This window comes from Carlito syrichta, unplaced genomic scaffold (genome assembly GCF_000164805.1).
Source record: "Carlito syrichta isolate Samal-C Ts95f unplaced genomic scaffold, Tarsius_syrichta-2.0.1 Scaffold314027, whole genome shotgun sequence".
Lineage (NCBI taxonomy): Eukaryota > Metazoa > Chordata > Mammalia > Primates > Tarsiidae > Carlito > Carlito syrichta.
In genome coordinates this window covers 398,090-421,613 of record NW_007258123.1, presented here as the reverse complement: position 1 = coordinate 421,613, position 23,524 = coordinate 398,090, and the positions used below count along the sequence as shown (strand labels likewise).

Genomic DNA, 23,524 nt, shown 5'->3' with positions numbered 1-23,524 from the left:
ATCTGCACTGAGAGCATCATTCTTAGTGGTGCAATGCTTGTTTCTGTGCGATGTAGTTTTCAGGAGGATATGGATATGTTATGTGCACTTTTGTTGCCAACCAATATCATAGCTGAAGAACTATTCAATTCTTTTAATGATTACACATCAGGAAAACTGAACTGGTCACTTTGTATCAGTATATGCACGAATAGAGTGGCTGCCATGACTGGACAGCTTCGGGTTTCACTACTGGGTCAAAGAGGTTGCTTCTGAATGTGTCTACGCACTGTGTCATACATAGAGAAATGCTGGCTAGCTGAAAAAATGTCACCTGAGCTTAAAGTTTTGCAGGATGTGATTAAAATTATCAACCACATTAAAGTGCATACCCTTAATTCACATCTGTTCACTCAGCTCTATGAGGAGTTAGACACAGAACACACCCATCTTTTCTTATGCACAGAAGTGAGATCACTTTCTAAAGGCAGATTACCAGCCAGAGTTTTTGAGTTATAAGAGCTGCTCCAGAGATTTCTTTCAGAAAACAGTCACCACTGGCAGCACATTTTAATGACAACTGTGTTCAAAAAAGTGGCTACATTCAAAGCCAAAATGGAATTATAGGGTGCTGCATGAACATTGGGATTTTCGACATGTTTAAAAACATTAGCAGGTTTTAAAAAAATTTTATTTATTCATTTATTTTTTGAGTTAGAGTCTCACTCTGTCACCCAGGCTGGAGGGCAGTGGCATGCTCACAATCACTGCAGCCTCGACTCGCTGGGCTCAGGGGATCCTTCTGTCTCAGTCTTCCAATTAGCTGGAACTACAGGCACACCACAATGCCCGGCTAATTTTCTGGCTTATTGTAGAAATGAGGTCTTGTCAAGTTGCCCAGAATGATCTTGAACCTGTGGGCTCAGGCAATCCTCTCTCCTCGGCCTCCCAAAGTGCTGGGCTTATAAGTGTGAGCCACTGTGCCTGGCTTAAATTTTATTTTAAAGATATGGAGCACAGTTCAGGTTTAGGTACACAAGTGGTCACTGTACAGGCAAAGTTTGGGCACCCCTTTGCCCCTACTTTGCCTGGTTTGAGATCAGCTACCCTTATTGAAGTTGGGTCCCCGCCCCCTACCTCGGCAGTATCCTGCTACTGCCAAATTCCTTCCTTATAGTATTATGGTAAATGTTCAGGGTCTGATTATGAGTGAGAATATGTGGTACTCAGTTCTTTGTTTCTGTGATAGATCCTCGAGTATGGCAGACTTTAAGTCCATCTAAGTTGCTGCGAAGTCCATATGTTTGTCCTTTTTTTTTTTGAGTTGGAGTCTCACTCTGTCACCCAGACTGGAGTGCAGTGGCTGCTCCTGGCCACCGCAGCCTTGACCTGCTGGGCTCTGACGACCCTTCCGCCTCAGCCTTCCGAGTAGCCAGGATTACAGGCATGCGCTACCACGCCCGGCTGATTTTTTGATTTATTGTAGAGATGAGGTCTCGCCGCCCAGGCGGGTCTCGAACCTGCAGGCTCAGGCAATCCACTCACCTCAGCCTCCCAAAGGCGCGGGATTACAGGCTGAGCCACCAAGCCCGGCTTGTCCTTTTTTTATGGCTGCATAATATTCCATCGTGCCTACGTATCACATTTTAAAAATCCAGGCAAGTTTCAAAGGGCAGCACAGTCGGGTCCATGTTTTTGCTACTGTGAATAGTGCTGCAATAAGCATGCATGTACAGGTATCTACAATAATTTGAGTTCCTCTGGGTATATTCCCAGTAGGGGGATTGCTGGGTCATGTGAAAGGTCAATTTCTGGTTCTTTTAGAAATCGTCATATTGTTTTCTAAAGAGGTTGCACTAGTTTGCATTCCCACCAGCAGTATAAACATGTTCCTTTTTGTCCACATCCATGCCAGTATCTGTTATTGTTTTATTTATGATGGCCATTCTTATTGGGGTGAGGTGGTATTTCAATGTGGTTTTGATTTGTATTTCTCTAATATTAGTGAGGATGAGCACTTTTTCATATGTTTTTTGGCTGCCTGTATATCTTCTTTTGAGAAGTGTCTATTCATGTCTTTTGCCCACTTTTTAATGGGGCTATTTGTTTTTTTCCCCCCTTTTGGCATGTTTGAGTTCCTTGTAGATCCTGGATGTCAGGTTTTTATCAGATATACAGTTGGAAAATATTTTTTCCCATTCTGTGGGTTGTCTCTCCACACTCTCGATGGTTTCTTTTGCTTTGCAGAAGCTTTTCAGTTTGATGAGGACCTACTTGTCTATCTTATCTCTTAGGACATGGGTACTTGGGGTTTTGATCAGGAATTGGTTGCCTATCCCAAGTTCCATAAGGATGTTTCCTGCATTTTCTAAGATTCTTATAGTTTGAGGTTTTATGTTTAGGTATTTGATCCATTTAGAGTTGATTTTTGTGCATGGTGATAGGTATTAGCAGATATTTTGAAAAAGGTTGAGCCAGTGTCTTCTTTCTCCCAGTTGGTGCATGATCACCTATCTCAGCTCTCAAAAGAGTTTGAGCATTACTTCCCAACCACAAAAGACCCCTGAACTGGGAAGGAATGGATTTGTGACCCATTTGTGAATAAGTCAGGTGAATCAACTTTGTCTATGTTAGAAGAGGATCAACTACTTGAGATCGCAAATGACGGTGGCCTTAAAAGTATGTTTGAGACGACTTCAAATCTTCATATGTTCTGAATTACAGTGAAGGTAAAATATTCTGAGATTGCCACAAAAGCACTGAGAAGCCTGCTTCCATTTCCAACAACCTATCTTTATGAAGCAGGGTTTTCTTCAGTGACAGCAACCAAAATGAGATTTCAGGATAGACTGGACATAAGCAACTCACTTTGGGTTTTACTCTCTCCCATCACCCCCAGATGGGACCGTCTAGTTGCAGGAAAACAAGCTCAGGGCTGCCACTGATTCTGTATTTTGGTTAGTTGTATAATTATCTCACTATATATTACAATGTAATAATAATAGAAATAAAGAACACAATAAATGTAATGTGCTTGAATCATCCCCAAAACAAACCCCCTCCCACATCTGTGGAAAAACCGTCTTCCACAAAACCAGTTTCTAATGCCATAAAGGCTGGAAACCACTGCTCTAACCCATTCTTCACCAGCTCCCCACCATGTACTGAGAATGTCCTGATGCAAAAGTTTCAATACTGTGGGTTGCCTGATCTTGGAACATAGACTAAAAAGAACAGGAGGAAGGTTAGTGACCCTGTGGAAGGAAGGTTCCTGACTCAACTTATCTAATTCCAAGCAACAGCTAACCTCCCAACTGCTTGACAAGGTAAACCTGAGCCCCAGCTACCCTGGTCAGGAACGACACAGTAGCTCCAGCGAGCACATTTAGAATAGTTATTAGGTCCTTGAAATAATCCTTTATTAGACTTTTGGACATTGACTACATTAGAGTTTCAAACATTTACTACCAAGCATTTCATCTCCTCCTCCTCCTCCTCCTCATCTTTCTCCCCCTCCCCCCTCCTCCCCCTCCTCCTCCTCAAGGTCTCACTATGTTGCCTAGGTTGGTCTCCAACTCATGGGCTCAAGCAAGCTTCCTGCGTTGGCCTCCCAAAGTGCTGGGATTACAGGTATGAACCACCACACTTGGTCACCAAGCATATATTCTAACAAATGTGCTATGTATGAAGCAGATTTATGTCTATAGTATTTCTTCACTCATTCATGTTTTCATTCATTTATTCAACAACTGTTGACCATTATTATATACCTATGACATACTGTGTTGGGGCTAAACGATACAGTGAACAATTTGTAATCTCATACATCTCTAGATGTATTCTTTTTTCTTAAGAGATATGGTCTCCCTCTGTCACTCAGGCTAGAGTGCAGTGGCACAATCTTAGCTCACTGCAGCTTCAAATTCCTGAGCTCAAGTGATCCTCCCACCTCAGCCTCTCAAGTAGCTAGGACTATAGGTGTGCTACCATATCCGGCTAATGTTTTAATATTTTGTAGAGGTAGGGGTCTTGCTATGTTGCCCAGGCTGGTCTTGAACTCCTGGACTCAAGCAATCCTCCTGCCTTGGCCTTCCAAAGTGCTGAGACTACTGGCATAAGCCACCACACCCAGCCTAAATTAATTCTAGTAACACGCACACACAATACATACATAAGCAACATTCTAATTCTACACATGTAATTAACTGTGATTGCTATAAATACTATAATAGTATAGAGGGCTATGAAAGTATATAATAAGAGGTATGAATTTGAGAGATCAGGAAAAGTTTCCCTCAGAAAGTGTCACTTAACATTAAATCTGATGCATTAGTAGGGTTCAGTCATGCAAAAAGGTGGCCAAGGAACACAGCACGTGCAATGGGCCGCAGATGCAAAGCTCTGGCATGTGTGAGAAGAGAAAAGCAGGCCAGGGGAGCCAGACTACAGGCAACTGGCCAGAGCAAGTCAGGGTGGTAGGGAGAGCTCAGGACTCTAGGTTTTATACTGAGAGCAACAGGAGCCCCTAAAGAATTTTGAGCAAGGGAATGAAAAAAGTAGAATAATAAATTTAAATACTTAGCACAAGAACTCAATTTTTTTAATGTATGAAAAAATCACAGAGGCAAAATAATAAAATGTTAAATTGTTGCAACATTGTCCTGAGATAGTAGAATTATAAATATTTTTCTTTATGTATACTTTTTAAGCTTACAAAATGTATACTGTCCACAAATTCTTACAGTTAAAAAGTATCCACATCCCCAAACACAACACTGAGTGGAGTAGCTCCCTTTTTCCCTTGCCTTAGGCAACTTTTCCATCATTACACACATTTATGTGCATAACATATCCATGACCCCAAACTTAGTCTGCTATAAATTCTATGTGACAAGTCTTCTCTGCTCCCTCCACCTACTACCACAGATGTAGTTCAGGTGACCATTTTTAACTGTTCTTCAGGACTAGGCCAATCAAACAGTGTCTAGTTGTTAGCTCCATCATATTTCTAAGAACACTGATGCCCAATGAAAAGAATGAAGCCTATAAAAATCTTAGCTAGTTAATACTTTAGCTTAAGAGAGTTTATAACAAGAGAAGGAATGGAAAAATAGCAAGTAAAGATAACCATGGCACATAATTACTCTAAATGTCTAATTGTCTTAGTCTGCTAACCCCTCAATTTGAGACTTCAAACTCTTTCATATAATGAAATGCATATATGGTCAGAATCATATTATGTAACAATCTAATTATATCGAAGTGCAAAAATTTCAATAGATTACAAAAAAAAAGCACCTTACTTTCAAAGCAAAGCATTGAGGTTTTCAACACTACAGTAGTTTGGAGTTTTCAAAAGATAGATGGTTTTGTTATACAGCTGTCAGAAAAAAGATTCTGCTAACCAGACCATATTAAAATCTAGAGATGTTCTCGGTAAAGAGCTTGAAAGTAAGTCAGAATTCAGACGTTCAGACAACTTACCCTGACTTTAAAGCACAGCATTTACTTAATGGCTTTAAGCTTTCCTACCCAACATTCAGATTCTTTTCTGACAACTACTTTTACCCAACTTGTTCTTTCTTATCTAGTTTTCCTTTTTTATATCTTCCTTTTCATGTTTCCAAGCCAAACATAAGTTTCTATATATGAAAAACCCAGGACATGATGATAATGAAACATCAAATATAGAATTAAATAATCAAACAAAATTTACGAAGTGCTACTTACTATGTGTACAGCATTTGCCTTTATTAAAAACTATAAACTGGGCTGGGCTCGGTGGCTCAGCCTGTAATCCCAGTACTTTGGGAGGCCAAGGTGAGTGGACTGCCTGAGCCTGTGGGTTTGAGACCATGCCGGGCAACTTGGCGAGACCTTGTCTCTACAATAAAAATTTAAAAATTAGCAGGATGTGGTAGCGCGGGCCTGTAGTTCCAGCTACTTGGAAGGCTGAGGTGGAAGGATCACTGGAGCCCAGCAGGTTGACATTGGGTTGGCTGTAAGTGTGCCACTGCACTCCAGTCTGGGCAACTAAGTGAGACTCCAACTCAAAAACAAAGCCATTAACTGGAAGCCGGGCACAGTAGCTTTTACCTGTAATCCCAGCACTTTGAGAGGCTGAGATAGGAGGATCACTTGAGCCCAGGAGTTCAAGACCAGCCTAGCCAACATAGCAAGACCTCATCTCTACAAAAAAAAAAATGAAAAATTAGCCAGGCATAGTGCTGCGTGCCTACAGTCCTAGCTACTCAGGAGACCAAGGCAGGAGAATCACTTGAGCCCAGGAGGTCAAGGCTGTGGTGAGCCGTGACAGTGCCACTGCCCTCCAGCTGAGTGATAGAGAAAGAACTTGATTGAAAAAAAAAACCATGAACTTGGAAGTACAGTAAGTCCCCTACATACAAACAAGTTCCATTCCAAGAGTATGTTTGTAAGTCCAGTTTGTTCATAAGTCCAACAGAGCCTAGGTATCCTAGGTACCCAACTAACACAATTGGCTACATAGTATTATACTATAATATATAATAAGTATATATAAGTATATAATAGGTTTATAATACTTTTCACACAAATGGTACGTAAAAAGCAAATAAAATATTTTTAGTCTTACAGTACAGTATCTTGAAAAGTACAATAGTACAGTACAACAGCTGGCATACAGGGGCTGGCATCAAGTGAATAGGCAAAAAGAGTGACTGACTGGAGTAGGGAGAGGAGGTGGGAGATGGTAGAACTGAGGGATGGTCAGCAGTAGGAGGAGGGCAAGCTGCAATTTCACTCACTCCTGACACTGAAGGCACAGGTTCTGGTTTCTTGCTGGATCCAATTCTATGTATCCTCTTAAAAAATGATTCAGTGATGTATGGGTAGTAATTCTTTTTTTCTTGTCACAGTAGCACTGGAATGCATTTTGAATGGGTACTAGAAAATTCATGTACAGTTCTCCATTCAGGTCCTATGCCTCAAAAAACTAACAGTGCCTCTTCAAATAGTGTGAACACATGTTTGCATCTTTGAAAGTTCGCAACTTGAAGGTTCGTATGTAAGGGACTTACTGTACATAAAGTAAGAATGGAAGATACAAGAAGGTTGAGCATAAACCTAAGACAGAACAGCATGTTGATTTTATTTGATACTTGGGCATTGGATTCCAGAGACATATCCTCTAGCAGTCCTCTTTACTATCATGACATTCACTAGATTTCAATAACCCACACATCATATTCAACTTAAACTCACCTATATGGCTTATAATGGCAAACTGACATTCCCCAACCATCCATTTCAACTGCTCTTAAAAAGTGTTGCTCAAGCATTTTATAAGCATTTCAAGGCTGAAGAAAGCAGCAGTTCTTTAGGATGTATGGCAAGGACCCTGGGTGTGGTAAAACGGAAGCTAGTAGGTAATACATTATGGGTAAACGTAGAGAAGTTGTCAAGTTTTGTTTCAGTGTCAAAATTTTAAATATATGCCACTGTTTTTGATATGGAATGAAACTTTAATTTAAGGCGAAAACAGGAGAAATGGGCTGGGTTCTAGTCCTAGCTCCACCACTTATTACTTATGTGATCTAAAGCTGGTTACTGACCCTCCCTGGGCCTCCATGGCCTCTCGCTGAATCATGTCTTACTGCAGTGGCTCTCAACTGGGGAGATATTCCCCATCACAGGCATCTGGAAATATCTGCAATCATTTTTGGCTGTCACAAGTAGGATTTTGCTACAGGCATTTAGAGGACAGGGATGCTGCTAAACATCCTATAACACACAAAACAGTCCCTATAACAAGGAATTATCCAACCCCAAATGTCAACAGTATCAAGATTGAGAAACTCTAATTTACAGAATCTTTAAGCTCTAAGATTTTATAACCTATATGTCTATGTGAGTTGAGATGGGTAAGTATGTGCTTTATGGGTAGAAAACCTAACACAACAGGATTAAATGACTTGATGATATCATAGTGTAAATCAGTGGCAAAACCTGGGTCTCCTGATCATCAGACCAGTTACTAAGTAACTATATTTGGTCTCTAAGACAGTTTCTTCTTCCAGAGAAGTTCAATAGGAACAACCTTTATGTGAAGAAAAAGTTTTTAAAAAAAAAAAAATCTTATCAAGGTACGCATGTAACAAGGCAGATTCCAAGACTTTGTTCTCTAATGGGTATCTCTTTTAAGCAATAATTAATAATTAATTCTTTCAGACTCTATAGACTTTAATGTTTTGAAATGAATATAAATATAATCTATGAGAGAGAGCTGGGAGGCCAGGATTTCATGCCCATAATGCTTTGGTTTAATGTCTAAGCATATAGTTTCTTTCAGCATTTTTTGAAAAATACATATTCTTTGGGTCTTAAGCAGAAGTTATTTCTTGGGTTACAGTGTTTTCTTTCATATTCTCCTCTACTTTTTCCTAACATATAAATAGATATCCCTCATCCTAACATTACAAAAGTGCACAATAATCCTGGGACATAAAATTTCTACTGCTTTATTCACTAAGTGAGTTTAGGAAAAAGCAATACTAAAACTCCTAAGTGAAAACAGCCTTAGAACACAGAGGCCAATCTATTTACATGGCATTTTCTCGACCTGAACTCATTCATTTTTAATAGCTATTTATTTAATAAGCTGTTTATTTTTAATGTAAATTCATTGATTTATACTGGCAGTTCCTTTACTTAAAAATCTGCTGGAATTTCTACTAAAACCTCTTATTATTCAAAGTTTGCTAGTTCAGGCATGAAAATCTCCCCCAGGCATAGGAGGTCTAATCTTTTCTACAAATATCACCGAACCATCTTTTAAATCCAGGAATGTCAAAGAGAAATTTTTCTTCTTTACTCATGAAACTTAAAACCAGATTTTTGCTTTATTTTGTTTTAAAACTCAGGACAACAATCTGTACTCTAGATAAAATATTTTTCCAACATATGAAAAATAGATTTTAAAACCTGCTATCTCATCAAAATAATCCATAAGGAAAGCTTTCTTAAGGGAAGGCTCCTCTCAGGATTGTAACCTAAAGTTTTGGACAAAAACCAGAGAACTAAAGCAACTTCAGAACTCAGAGGGAATAAAGCAAAGAATGATAATATTTTACATTTGTGCAACATTTTAAAATTTACAGTATCTCTTTCACATACAATCTCATTTGGTCCTTATAACAATCCTATAAAGTGGATATTATAATCTCCTCTCTACAGATTAAGAGAATAGGATTCAGATACGTTAGAAGATTATAATAACTTCAGAAGTAGAAAGTATCAGCGAACAAAATGGAACTCAGGCCTTCTAACCCCGAATTATTATTATTATTATTATTTGAGTTGGAGCCTCACTTTGTCACCCAGGCTGGAGTGCAGCAGCATACTCATGGCCACTGCAGCCTCAACCTGCTGGGCTCAGGCAATCCTTCCACTTCAGCCTTCCAAGTAGGTAGAACTACAGACGCACGCCACCACAACCTGCTAATTTTTGTGATTTACTGTAGAGACAAGGTCTCACCAAGTTGCCCAGGCTGGTCTCGAACCCCCGGGCTCAGGCAATCCACTCGCCTCAGCCTCCCAAAGTGCTGGATTACAGGCTGAGCCACCGCGCCCGGCCCCCAAATTATTTTAAAATAAAGATTAAGAAACACACAAACTAGTCCATGGCCACTCATCTGTCAAGTTTGTAAAATGTTCCAATAGAAACATTTGTTACTCCCTCTGTAAGAGCTAGTGAAGTACCTACCCCTCTCCCAAACTCACGCCTAAAGAAGAGAAACTCATCTCTTTACATTGATCTCATCAATGAATATGCATTATTTTTGCACATGTATTATTTTTTGCATATGTATTCTTTTCCAAAATTATACTAGACCAAGGACAAGATTTCTGTCTTCAAGTCACAGCCTATTTAAAGAGTCAAGATACATACACAAAAATTATACTTTGCCATTAAACATTTAAATTAGTAGGTCAATACAAGATGAAAAGGTATGATTCTATGACTGGGGTAGTCAGAGTGGAGCCTGAAGCATATCCAATTCTAGTCCCTCACTAGAAAAACAAAGATGAAATTATGAATACAAAATTAGGTACAAAATGAGTACTATTAAGAATGAACAGAAACTACAAACAGTTACAAATTTATAAAGCTGTCAACACAAATAACACAAAATCTCAAAAAAAAAAAAAAAGCAATATTTCTTATTAATTCTTGGGTCTCTATAATCTTTCCTACATGTTTAGGACCTTTGATCACTTCTTTATATGCTAATGATTTTATAATATTGTCTAGGGAAATAGCAATAATTAAGAATTTCCTTTAGCATGGTTAATACAAAAATTTAATATTAATAGTTTAGAAAGGTTTCCTGCTATTTTATAATACATTATTGGTAATATCACGGAAGAATGCAATATTCATTACAGCAAATCATGCAGTTTTAAAGACTGTTGTTAAATTTAGGAAAACCTCTAAAGCTTCTTTCACATGTAAGCTATAAGACCTGGGGGCATTTCAAGTTTCTTGTAGTACAACAAATTTTAGTACTTTTTGATGTGAGAACATTCATTACCTGGTTTTTCAACCACATCCTCATGGCTATACCATTATAGGAGTTTTTAGCAGCATTTAATGTGGGCCCTACACTTTCACATCACAAACCTAGACAAGCCAAGCAACATGGCAGAGTACTTCTGGAAGCCATGCTAACACCAAGATGATCAGCAACAACTACACAGCAGTGACTGTGGACTGTATAAGTGATTCCACTAAGCCAAACTGAACCTGTTCCTAACTCATTCCCCTCAGCTGGGAAAAACACCTGAGGCAATTCCAGTGCTACCCAACATAAGGAAAAGTATGACAGAGGGAAGAAAAGTGGAGGAAGAGAACTGTCTTAATTGAGTGTAGATAAAGCATCTTATTTTGCAAATTTGAGGATATACTGCTAGAGTGAAATCCAGGGCACTGTAAGGTATCCCTCTGCAAGTGAGGGGACATTAAGCCTGTCTGATGAGCTTCACTTTAAATATGCCTCTGAATAAGAATCAAATGACCTGTAGCACAGTAGTAACAGAAGCAGCAACAAGTTAGTAATAGTAAATCTCTACCACTTATTGATGAAGAACAAGCTGAATACTGAGTTTGCTATTCTGCCAGGCACTCTGCTAAGCACTTCACATGTTAATTTTACTGTATTAATAAGTGTTATTTTTGTTACTATTATTTAGACACTTTGATAGAAACTTTATATATAGTCACTGTTTTGTAAAACAACTCTACAAAGTTATACATTATAAATACTCTTCTATAGATAAGAAAATTGACTTTGATGAGTCACATAGCAAGGTTGAGATTCAAACCTAGGCCTAGCAGTGTTCCTTTCTTATAAATAGGAATCTAGAAAAGGAAGAGATTATCTCAGCCTAGAGATCTATTAAAAAGGCCCTCGAGAGAAGTATATGAAGCTGGATGTTAGGGGATGAGTAGGAGATGAACAGAAAAAGAAGGCAATGCCCTGCATTTGGGGTGAATGGGCTACTGTAACAAAAGAAGAAAGAAGGCAATGCACAGGGTTACTCACAAGATAACATTAGAATTTTTTTTTTTTTTTTTGAATCTGAGTCTCACTCTGTCATCCAGGCTGGACTGCAGTGGCATGCTCACGACCATGGCAGCCTTGACCTGCTGGGCTCAGGCAATCCTTCCTCCTCAGTCTTCCAAGTAGCTGGAACTACAGGTGCATGCCACCACACCAAACTTTTTGATTTGTAAAGATGAGATCTCACCAAGTTGCCCCAGCTGGTGTCGAACCCATGGGCTCAGACAATCCTCTTCCCTGTACCTCCCAAAGTGCTGGGATTACAGGCAAAAGTAACTGCTTTTAAAATTAAATTTTGTTATTTTAAGCAAGACCTTAGTCAAAGCCTCTCCCTCCTCTGGGAGCAGAGTACCAAAGACCTAAGTGCCTGGACAGGGACTTGAACCTTGGACCTCAGATTAAAAGTCTGATGCTCTACCAACTGAGCTACCCAGGCCCCTTAGTGGGATGATTCTAAATAGCCAAAGACCATGCTACAAATCTTGGGACCCCACCAACAGAAAGTGAATCAAAATCTTATGAACAATTTTCTCCTTACTACATAACCATAGGCTTTTACACATATAAAAGAAATGGAAAAGCAATATTTCTCTAGAGTCCATCTCCCCAATTTCTACATAAGGGTGGATGTGGACATGTAAAGAAATGTGCCACCTCCATCATCTAGAAAGCCAAATCCAGGGATTGCCCCCTTGAAGGTAAGATGGTTTCCACCGGAAAGCAAGATATTACAGCCAAGCATGTCACATTATTATTCCACGATAGATGAGGTATAGAAAAGGACAAGTTATGAGGCTTAAAATTGGAGCCTCTATATTCCAACTACTTTTCTTCCTCGAGGTTTCATTAGAAGAGTTTTTTAAAAATGTGAGTTAAAAGGTGCTGCTCACACATTAGAATAGAAGCAACCAAAGCTTTAACAGATTTTATTAACTTTGCACATAGGAAATACGCTTGACAAGAAAAGCACAAAAAGTAAAACCTGTGAATTCAAGAGAGAATGAAACACAAAATATATTCCTCCTCAAAAAAGTTACCTGACTCTGAATTCACTCTAAAGAATAGTTTGTTGTAATTTGCAAACAGCAAGAGGGATATTAGCCACAGGGTAGTAACAGGAGAAAATATTTATTCTGGCTTCCTTAAGGTCCAAATCTCTCATCCAGAGTTATAACACCTCTGCTCACCACTACTGCGAGTCAGGGAAAGAGAAAAAGAGTGGGGGAGAAAAAGGGAAAGCCAGGGAGATATCTATTATAAATGGACACCAGAGAAAAATGAAAGAGGAATTCCAGCAATAACTTCATCTCAATGTTTCGTTTTTTTTTTTTCATATGGCTTAACTCTGCATTCCTCCTGTAGCTGCACTAACAAAATGAAATGCTGTAAATATCATAGAAATAAGCATCTCTAAAATTACACACATACTTTTGTTTTTAATTTAAATCAGAGTCTGAACTCTGACCTACCTAGAGAGTAGTTTAAGTTGGAAATACATAAAGAAAATGACCAGATGCTCGATACTAACATTCATCATCCATAACAGCAAAGTCAGGCTTCAACAAAATGGAAAGAAGAAATAGAGTAACAGAATATTACTTTTATATACCACTCCTGAACTTTACATGCAGTTAGTATCTATTTCAGAAGACACTCTCAGGATGCATGTCCCCTATAGAGATCCTAGAGCAGGCTTCTCAACTTGAGGTACATAAATGGTCTCCCGGGGGCCTCTAAACCCCTCAAGATTGTATATAAAACTTTTGGTGTATGTGCATGAAAGTACTTATTGGAGGGAGGATTCATAGATTTCACTTTTTCCTATTAATTGTTCAAAACATAAGCTACTTCACTGATGCTCTCTCAAAGTCCAAAAAAGTGCCTGGGAAATAAAAGACACAGATATTTGCTTTCCCTGAGCCACCACTCTAGAGATTCATTATTACCCATGGACTTACAAGCTAGACCAAATATTGTCAGAATGAAAACTTCTTATCTGATGCTTAGAAATCAGATTGAATAAAAAATTCCAGCCCAACCAATTAGATATCCATCTTTCTCTTCATTTATACAAACATAGGAACTCTTGAAACACTAGCTCTAGCAAGAAAGGCTGTAGAGATAAAACAAAAACAAAACCGCCTAAGGCTCTGAAAGTTGAACTTTCCCAACCTCTTGATAGGGAAGAGGGCTTCAAAACCAAGTTTACCTGACTCTAAAACATGTCTAAACTTTCAGAAGAGGAAGAGATAGATCTCTGTTGACTGGGTTTTCAAAACCTCCAAATGCAATTATAATTAACAAACATAAACTAATTCAATTACTAGTTAAAAATTCTCTTATATGCCACTTTTGGATCTAATAGTCATCTAGTAACAAAGGGAAAGAATGCCAGGTGCAATGGCTCACGCCTATAATCCCAGCACTTTGGGAGGCCGAAGTGAGAGAATTGCCTGAGTCCACGTGTTCGAGACCAGCCTGGGCAACTTGACGAGACCTCATCTCTACAATAACTCAAAAAGTTAGCCGGGCATGGTGGCACGTACCTGTAGTTCCAGCTACTTGGAAGGCTGACACGGAAGGATCACCTGAACTCAGTAGGTTGAGGCTGCGGTGGCTGGTAGCGTGCCACTTCACTTCAGCCTGGGCAACAGAGCGAGACTCCAATTCAAAAAAATTAAAAATTAAAAAATAAAAAATAAATTCTCTCATATGCCTCTTTTGAATTTAAGTCATATAGTTAAAGTAGACTATCTAATAACAAAAGGAAAGAATGCCAGGCGCAGTGGCTCATGCCTATAATCTCAGCAATTTGGGAGACCGAGGTGAGAGGACTGCTTGAGCCCAGGGATTTGAGACTAGCGTAGGCAACACAGTGAGACCTTGCCTCTACAAAAAAATCAAAATATTAGCTGGGTATGGTGGCACATGCCTGTAGTTCCAGCTACTTGGGTGGCTGAGGCAGGAGGATCACTTGAGCCCAGAAGGTCTAGGTTGTGGTGAGCCGTGCCACTGCACTCCAGCCTGGGTGACAGAGTGAGACCCTGACTCAGAAAAACAAAACAAAAACAAAGGGAAAGAACTGTGGATGTTTTGGTGGTATATGAGAGAGGTGGGATTTAAATTATTTTCAAGTAATTTGGATTAAAAGCAGTATTATTTCTCCAAGGTCCAAAAAAATGAGTCACATGCAAAATTAGGAAATGAATCCAAAGTGCTTAACACCCACAATGCTGTGCTCTTTCCTTCACCCAAAAAAGTAACTGAAAGGCTGCTAACAATGGAGCCTTCCAGAGATGCAATAGGTGGTTTTTGTCCTCATAGCACATAGGGCTGAGCCTTTTAGTAAACCACATTTCATCCTGTAGAAACTGGAATCTCAGATTTCAGCTGGAAAGCTCAGTACAAGTTACTTTTGTACTTTGTCTTTGAATGTCTTCACCTATATCTGTTACTAGCAGAGTAAGTAGCTGCTGTTTCAGGTGCTTGTGTATTGTAAACTAGCTATAATTCTCCAAATTTTGAGTTGCTGGATCTCAAATGTCAATGTTTGCTTTTCAGACACACTAATCCAAGAGCAGAGATTATAGTTGTAGGACTGGTTATATCTTTAAAATAACAGAGCTCCATCCTTAAAGCAGCAGTTCTTAGCAAGAGGCATAAAACTCCTATCCAAGAATATCAGAACCTCCTGGGGTGTATACAATGAAAAAAATAGCCAGTACTTTAAATTCATATTTTTATATTTTAAAAACAAAAATATAACCCTTATAATATAAACATTTAAAGAAGAGCGTGTGAATCTTATGTTAATCAACAGACAAGTAAAGTTGAAATCCTTATTTTGGGCCTTTGCACTCCAACAACTAGATCCTGAGTAAACCTGGATCTCTGGGATCACAGGAAGTGGGGGAACTTTAAAAGAACAAACCAAAATATCTGTGGGCTGAAACCAGAAAGCAGTAAGATGGGTGGGGAGTGTTATGCTGAGGACAAATGCTCATTTTAACACCTCAGTGGGAAGACTTAGTCTTTGGACCAGCAGGAAGGCAGGAAAGCAGAGTCTGAGATTTTTAAATTATGTCAGAGATCCTGAAAGGGCTAGAATCATTTCAGGGGGTGGTAGCACTGGCAGTCCATGTAAGCTTGTGTTCTCAAGAAAAAACACCCTTAGAAGCTGGTCGTAGTGGCTCACACCTATAATCCCAGTTACTCTGGAGGTTGATGTAGGAGGATCTCCTGGGGTCAGGAGTTCAAGATCACAGTGGGCAACACAGCAAGACCCTCAACTCTACAAAAAATTAAAAATAAATTTTAAAAAATTCTAAAAACTCCCCAGGCATGGTGGCATACACCTGCAGAAAAAAAGAAAAAGCATCCTTGGGTTAAGCCCAGATTTTCACAGATTACAATCTACCAAATATCAATTTACAAGTAAAGAAAACAAATCACCACATGTACAAGTCACAAGAAACAAACAACAGATTTATATCCCTGAGAATTTCAGGTATTTGAAATATCAAATACAGAAGATAAAATAGCTGTGCGTAAAATGTTTTACAAATTTAAAAAGGAGTAAAAAATTAAGCAAGCAAAAAGAGGACAGATTATAAAAAGAGCCAAGTAAAACTTTGGAAATATATAACATAATTGGTGAAAAAAACTCTGTGCATTAGTCAAATAATAGATAAGATACAGGAGGGAGCAGAAGTAGTTAGTTATAAAACAAAAATGAATAAAGGATCCAGAACAGCACAGAGATGCAAGAATATGAAATTATGACAAAAACGTTAACAGTATTAGAAGACAGAATTACTGAATGTTTAATCAGAGTCTCAGAAGGAAAAAATTAAGAAAACAGAAGCTAGACATTATTTAAAAACATAATAACTGAAAATTTTCAGGAAAGAAATAAATTCACAGGTACACACAAAAAAAACATGTAAAAAGTAGAATAACTGAAACTAAATTCACCCCTGTATACCTTGCAGTAATATTTCAGCATGTCAAAGGCAAAGAATGGATCTTTAAAGTAGCTAAAGAGATGTCAAGCAACTTAGAAAAGAATGAAGACATGAATGATTACAGTCTTCACAACAGCAAAAGTAGAAACCAGAAAGCATAATATAGTCCAAGCTCTAAAACAAAATAACCTTAAACACATAAATTATTTACCCAAATGCTGTTCTATTATTTAACTATCTAAGCTACATGTTCCTTCTGATTGAGAGAAGATATTAGCTTAAATTTCCCTGTTTTGCCCATGGAATGCTTTACTGCCATGAAAACGAAGACTAATATATAAATATGAATTGGCTGATTAAAAGTTTCAGTACCATAAGTAAGATGCTTTAAAGGAAAAACATGGCCAAAAAAAAAAAAAAACGCAGCTGTCTTAGAATTTGCTGCGTTCTCTAATTTTCCAGACAGCTGCACTTCATTCTGAAGACATCAAGTATTTTCCTTAGAGAAAGACATCCAACAAGAAAGTTCATGTTGAGTAGAAAGAAGTGATAGGTACATCAGCTGACAGTACTCCAGGAAACATCTTTCAGAGCCTACTTTTACAGAAGTCAATTCAACTTTGTATTTTTATCACCCATAAGGAAGAAACCAGAGATTCTAAAAGGATTGCCCAACTGGCACAGAGCTACTCATAAATGGTGACTGACTCTGAAGAGGTGACCAAGGCCATTATTCAGATTATTTTGTTTGTTCAAAGAGAAGGATGAGGGGAAGTGGATACTCTCAGCAGCTCTCTTTCAGTTTTTCAGTTAACCATTTGCTGGGGATGCCACAGCTGACTCCCCCACGCAAAAACCAGTGAAAACTAATCTCTTAAATGAGTTACAAATAATACATGGTCAAAAAACTGAGCTTCAAGTCAGCCCCTCCTCCATCCAATGTGGCTGATATTAATTAAGTAGCTAGAAAAAGGCACAATTCACATGTCATCATATTCAACTAAACAAATTAAGTTTTCCCATTACTAGTGCCAAATTTAAAATTCCACTATTATATCTACTGGAAGCCAAAACAAAATGCAATTTTTTCATTACACACAAAAAAAATCCTCATTAAAGAACACCTGGAACACAGACGAGACAATAAAAGAATCAGCCAGGAAAACAAAAATGTAAAAAATAATCAGCCTTAAGACCTACTACTCAGAAATAGCACCTATCAACATCCTGGTTCATTTTCTTCTCTAACTATAAGATATTTTGTGTAATTGTAATCATACAGTACATACTAGTATAGCGACAGCTGTATCACATAAATTTTGTCACAGGCATTTCTCTATCTTTTTCTCCTTAATCTTGTAACTTCACAGAGTAGATGGTAGAAATAAAATCTTGAGATTAAACGAAGCCAAGAAATACCATTCTCTATCTTCCACAGTAACTACTATAGTAAAAACTGGTACTTTCCAAAAGTTCCTAGGGCCATTAAGACGAAGATACCAAAAATAAAAATAAAAAAGCCTAGACACAAAGGGAGTGTTTAAGAAAATTTAACAGACTTTCAAGAGACAAAGAGAGACATAGAGAATATATATTAGAGTCTCCTCAGGGAAAGATACAAAAGAAATTAAATTCAATCTCTGTTCCCAACACATCTTTTATATCATTGAGAAAATACAACGCACTCACACTCAACAACTAAAGCCCAGCATAATTTAGCACGCGGTTACCCTGGTTCTTTCAGGGATGGGAATGCTTTATTCATTTAGCACCCCTAGCATGGAGAACAATGCCTAGCATATCCTAGATACTCAATAAATGTCTGTTCTACTGAACTGAACTACAAGCTAAGATTCATGTTTATTTAGAGATAGGAAGGATCATTGTGAGCAAAGGTTGTCAGACAGCATGAATATGGTAGTGCTTGATTTTGGCAATAATTTGCAGGAAGAAGGCTGAATCATAGAAGTCTTGAGATACTCTACAAATGAAAGAAGACATAGTAAAAATGCCTATATAGTTCTAATTTTATTAAATAATTTGAAGTTTCTACACAAGCAGCACTGAAACCCTTGCTGTACCTATTGACTGGGAAATGCAATATATAACACATAACAGATGCTATTTAAAAACAAAGAAAACACACCAACACAAAATATTATAGCTTTCCTTGAAACAGGGGCTAACTCTCAGAAAACCTGTCTGCCATGATAAGCAGCAGAGAGTAAATTAAGGCTTTAGCTCTCCATACAGAGTACCATAGTGGATACTGTCCTTGCTAAACTGGGTGTAAAAGAATGTGCTTACCAAAACTCTCTTTCAGGATCTCTTTATACCCCAGTGAAGCTATTTGCATATACTGCTGGAATTCTGAGAGTACCTACAAAGATTTGAAATTTGTATTCAACCCTAACAGCATCACATTCACACCACTTGATTATAAACATATGTTAAAAGAGAATTCAACTCCACGAGGGCCCCATACATCCTAACTTCATTCACACATATTTTCTTTTCTTTTACCACACTTGTGCTTTAAAAAATTCAGAGAATTTATGAAGAAGGAATTTGCTAATACCACATCTCTAACAGCTGCTAGTTGAATGTACTAAATCCATAGCTGCTTCTGTTACATTATGTGGCCATCTCAGAAAGAATGCTTGATAAAAGTCTGGTTTCTTTCAAAAGGATTGATTTAAACCTGCTCATGGGGCTGCCTTAAAAGTAAGTTCCAAAGAGCTTAGGAGTTGTGTGGATGATAATTCTGTCTGGATGAAATACCGCAATTACTTATGATTAAATATCTCTAATAGCTATCCATTCAGTCTCTCTAGACTGAAGTACTCAAGAACAAATGCCCATCAACAAGTCATTTGGGAATGAGCAGCTGATATGAAGTACTACATGCTTTCAAGGCAAGTGTTCTCTGTTTTTCTTAAAATATACACACAAGTCTGACAATGATTATATCTGTCAGATAATTAAGAAGAATTATACCAACATGAAAGAATATATGCCATTCTAAAAAATGTTTCAGGAGTCCAAACAAATACAAATGGAAGAATTAACTTTTTTTCAAAATTTCCTGGAAATTTTGATTTCCAGATTTTGATATGCTTCAGTACACAAACCATCTTATCCCAAGAATGCAAACTGTTACTGTTTTCACTATAAATGAAGAACTTCTCTCTAGGACATCAAAGATTTGGAAATCTAACAGTAATTACTATATCATTCAAAAAAGACATGTGGCATAACATTTGTAAAGCTGAACTGCACCTGTCACGAATTCAACAAAAGAGTATTTTATATACAAAACACATAGATTTGAACAATGATGATTTGGCTAAACTGACTTGTAATAAGAACTCCACTGTTAAGTTGAAAAATACAAGTAACCAAAACTTTGATAAACACAAATAATGGAAGATTTCCAAATTCTCAGGATTTTCAAATCCCATCAGGCACATGGAATATCACCTGGACACCCCCCCACTTCTTTTTCTTAATTCACAAAATGGGCAAAATAATGGTAACAATTTCTTACAGTTGTTATCAAGGCTAAATGAATTGGTATATATTAAATTCTCATAATGGTGAAAGGTAACTATTAAGAAATGTTTGCTATTATATCAGAAACCAAAAAAAAATTTTTTTTTGAGTTGGAGTCTCACTCCATCGCCCAGGCTATAGTGCAGTGGCACACTCACAGCCACCCCAGCTGCTGAGCTCCAGAGATCCTTCTGCCTCAGCCTTTCAAGTGGCCGTAACTATAGGTGCGTGCTACCACGCCCGGATAATTTTTTGATATATTGTAGAGACAAGGTCTTGCCAAGTTGTCCAGGCTGGTCTCGAACCCGCAGGCTCACGCAATCCACTCGCCTTGGCCTCCCAAAGTGCTGGGATTATAGGCTGAGCCACTGAGTCCAGCACACAATTTTTTAAATGAGAATAGTAAATAGTAATAGCAGTTAAAAAGACTAGTTATACAAAATAAAACAAGACACAGTTGTCATGACCTGTGGAAGAGTAAAGTTTTAGGGTATGCTTAAAGCATAAACTAAAAAATGAAAAAAGAGACCTGCAACTAAAAAAAGATAACTACATACCTGCAAAGTGGTCTGATACATCCTATAACTTTGGTTCTTTGTCATTAGTACTAGTTTGCAAAATTTCTTCTTCTTTCGCCTATGCTCTGCAAGTAAATCCCAGCCCTTGACATCAAGAAAGTCACAAAACTAGCCCCTCAGGGGAAACAAAACCAGAGGTTAAGGGTATGTGAAACTCTTAGCATTTTCTAGTTTTATTTAGCATACCACCAAGTGGAAGCTCATTCCTGAACAAAACTGCCAAATACTTCTGCAGTAAAACTGCAAATTTTCATGTGAACAGACCTTTTCAACAATAGGAAGTTGTTTGAGACTGTGAATAGGACAGTGTCAGTGTGAGCAAAACAGTGGGTGCTGGACATTCCTGACACCCTTGTCCCCTGGCTAGTCTTTGATCACTTATACCTCCCAACCACATTTAGTTTTGGAAATCACTTTCAGGCAAAGTATATGGGCACCATATATAATACTGAAACTCATCCTTTGTTACAGAGTCTTGTTTCCAGTGCTCTGGCCCAGACACTATCATGAGCATCCCATCAGAATGAGCACCAAACACAGGCATGCTTTGTTTCCCTAAATCTGTCTACCCCCACTCCCAAACGGTGCCTTCATATTTTAATTTACATATTCTGGAAAACATCATGGGATGACAGTGGCAACTAAGTCAAACAATAAAATGACCTAAGAACTGAAATGAAAAAGGTCCTGGTCTGGTTACCTGCCAATGGCTGCCAAGGGAAGTGTGGTGTCCTGCACTAGATAAACATGCGTTTTGAATCTTCTTCACTACTTACTTGGAATGCAGCCTTAGAAAGCAGACTCGACTTGACTCTGAAAACAGGCTAACAAAAGTCACTTCACAAAGTTGTTTTAAGGAGAAAATGAGATAATGGCTTCAAAGTGCCCAGTGGACAGTACATCCTCACTAAATGGAAGCTATTTTAGTCCTTTCTGTCCAACTGCCCAGGGAAATGCGGATCTAATGAGAATTCCAAACAGTGGGAAAGAAAATGAACAACCTCCCACGTTTATCGGTGTGTCTTGGCGAAATGGCTTAAATGCCATTTCTGGATAAGGGTCTGCGTGGTCTCCTCGGCCAGGCGGAGAAAAAAAAGGTCCTGAGTTGATATCCATGCGTTTTATTTCTACAAAAGGACAGCAGTTCCTTTGTTTACAGAAAGAGTCAAGCGAACAGCAGATCCCCAGAGGGCTGTGACCAAGAAGCCAGACACACAGGCCTTGGAGTTTGCCTCACTGGCACTTTGCAACGCCGCTCACTCACGATCCACTTCTCCTGGGCACAGCACCGCTCTGCAGTATCTTCTAGCAAGTTCCCAAGCCCACGCTGCAGCTGCCACAGTCCGTCCAGAAGGCTGTGCCCACCGCCCGGGATTAGCCCACCACCGGGGATCAGCCCACTGCCTGGCACAGGTCCCTCGCCAGGGATTAGACCACCGCCAGGGATGAGCCTACCACTGGGATTAGATGACCGTCTGGGAACGGACCCACTGCCCTGGACGGACCCCTGCCCGGGACAGGCCCGATACCCCCAATTAGACTTTAACCCAGGACTGACTGACTTCCACAGGCCTCTCCTGCCTGGATCCCATCCCCTGCCGCGGGACGCGGGCGCACGCCGCCTCCCCGGCCCGGGACCCCGGAGTCTCCGAAGACCGGACCGCTATTCCCGCCCAGACCGGCTTCAGCCGCTTCGACCCGCTATGCTTCTATTGCCCCCAGACCCTAGTCTTCCAACGGCGGAAACGCGCAAACTAACCCCTGAAAAGCAGCAGCAGGAAGAAGTCGGGCAGCCGGGAGCAGAGCCGGAGTCGCGGTCGCCGCCTCAGCGCCATGTCGAGGGGAGCTGAGGGGCCCGCGGTGGCGCGGCGCAGCTCGTAGTCCCCGCGCGCATGCGCCCAACCAGCCAGGACCATGCGACCCGCCCCCAGTTACCATAGCGATCACCCGGCCGGGTTGAGCCGGCACCATGGTAACGGAGAAAGCTGGAGTCTGGTTGCTATGGATGCAGCGATGCTCTGGACCGAGCCCATGGGGCCTCTTTCAATGAACTTGGTGGGAGAAGGGTAAAGAAGTGTGTTCAAGAGCAGGGCAGGGTACATTTCTATAGCAATAGAATAAATCCATCACTACAGGTCGGAGAAGCAACATTCCTTTAAAATTTGGGAGATGAAGTGCTTCTTATTTTGCAAATAAGAATGCACCCTAGTTATCTTGGAAGCATAATTGACTTTATATATTTTGAGATCCTGATTCCAAATGTGATAGAAGAAAAAAGCACTGAAACCTGCTTAAAACATAAGCAAGACATATATTATACAGTACATAAATGCAAAGTCTTACTAAAATAAACATAATTTGTTTCTGTGGTAGATCAAAGCATGATGGCATACCCAGTAGTTTATTCTGCAGAAAGCCAGGATAACTTTTTGCTCTGATTTCTGAATATTTGGAAATGGTAAGACCCGGGAAGAACAAATGGAGAGGAATATTATGAGGATAAGAGATAAGGTGAAGAGAAGAAGAAAATGAACCACAAGTTAGACCTAAGGGAAGAGGAGAATTTGAATTGTTATTTAATACCGGGAAAAATCCTTGAAAAGATAGTATTTTATCTATCTAGTATAGAAAGTACATCCTCAATGCTCCCAGAAACAATATAGCAGGACAGAATTCTGAGTATAATTATTAGTGAAATATGCCAGAGTTTCCAACAACAACCATGTTTTAATGTTTAATTTAAAGACTTCAATTTTTCATACAGTCATCCTACATTTTTAAAGTTTTTTTGCAAAGTAGAACTATATTTATATATTATATATACTGTGTGTGTGTGTGTGTGTGTGTGTGT

At 39.1% G+C, this 23,524-nt stretch overlaps 1 protein-coding gene and 1 non-coding gene across 2 annotated transcripts in view; both read right to left on the bottom strand.

The window, feature by feature from the left end:
• Positions 1-22,644, bottom strand: part of JAM3 (junctional adhesion molecule 3) — a 77,196-nt gene extending 54,552 nt beyond the window's left edge. Inside the window, 2 exon segments of the mRNA XM_008070827.2 lie at positions 22,433-22,601; positions 22,603-22,644. Of these exon segments, the coding sequence (XP_008069018.2) occupies positions 22,433-22,601; positions 22,603-22,644 (211 nt within the window).
• On the bottom strand, positions 11,944-12,015 carry TRNAK-UUU. Its single transcript has one exon. It is a non-coding gene; the product is annotated as a tRNA-Lys (tRNA).
• Positions 22,645-23,524: the final 880 nt, after the last annotated feature.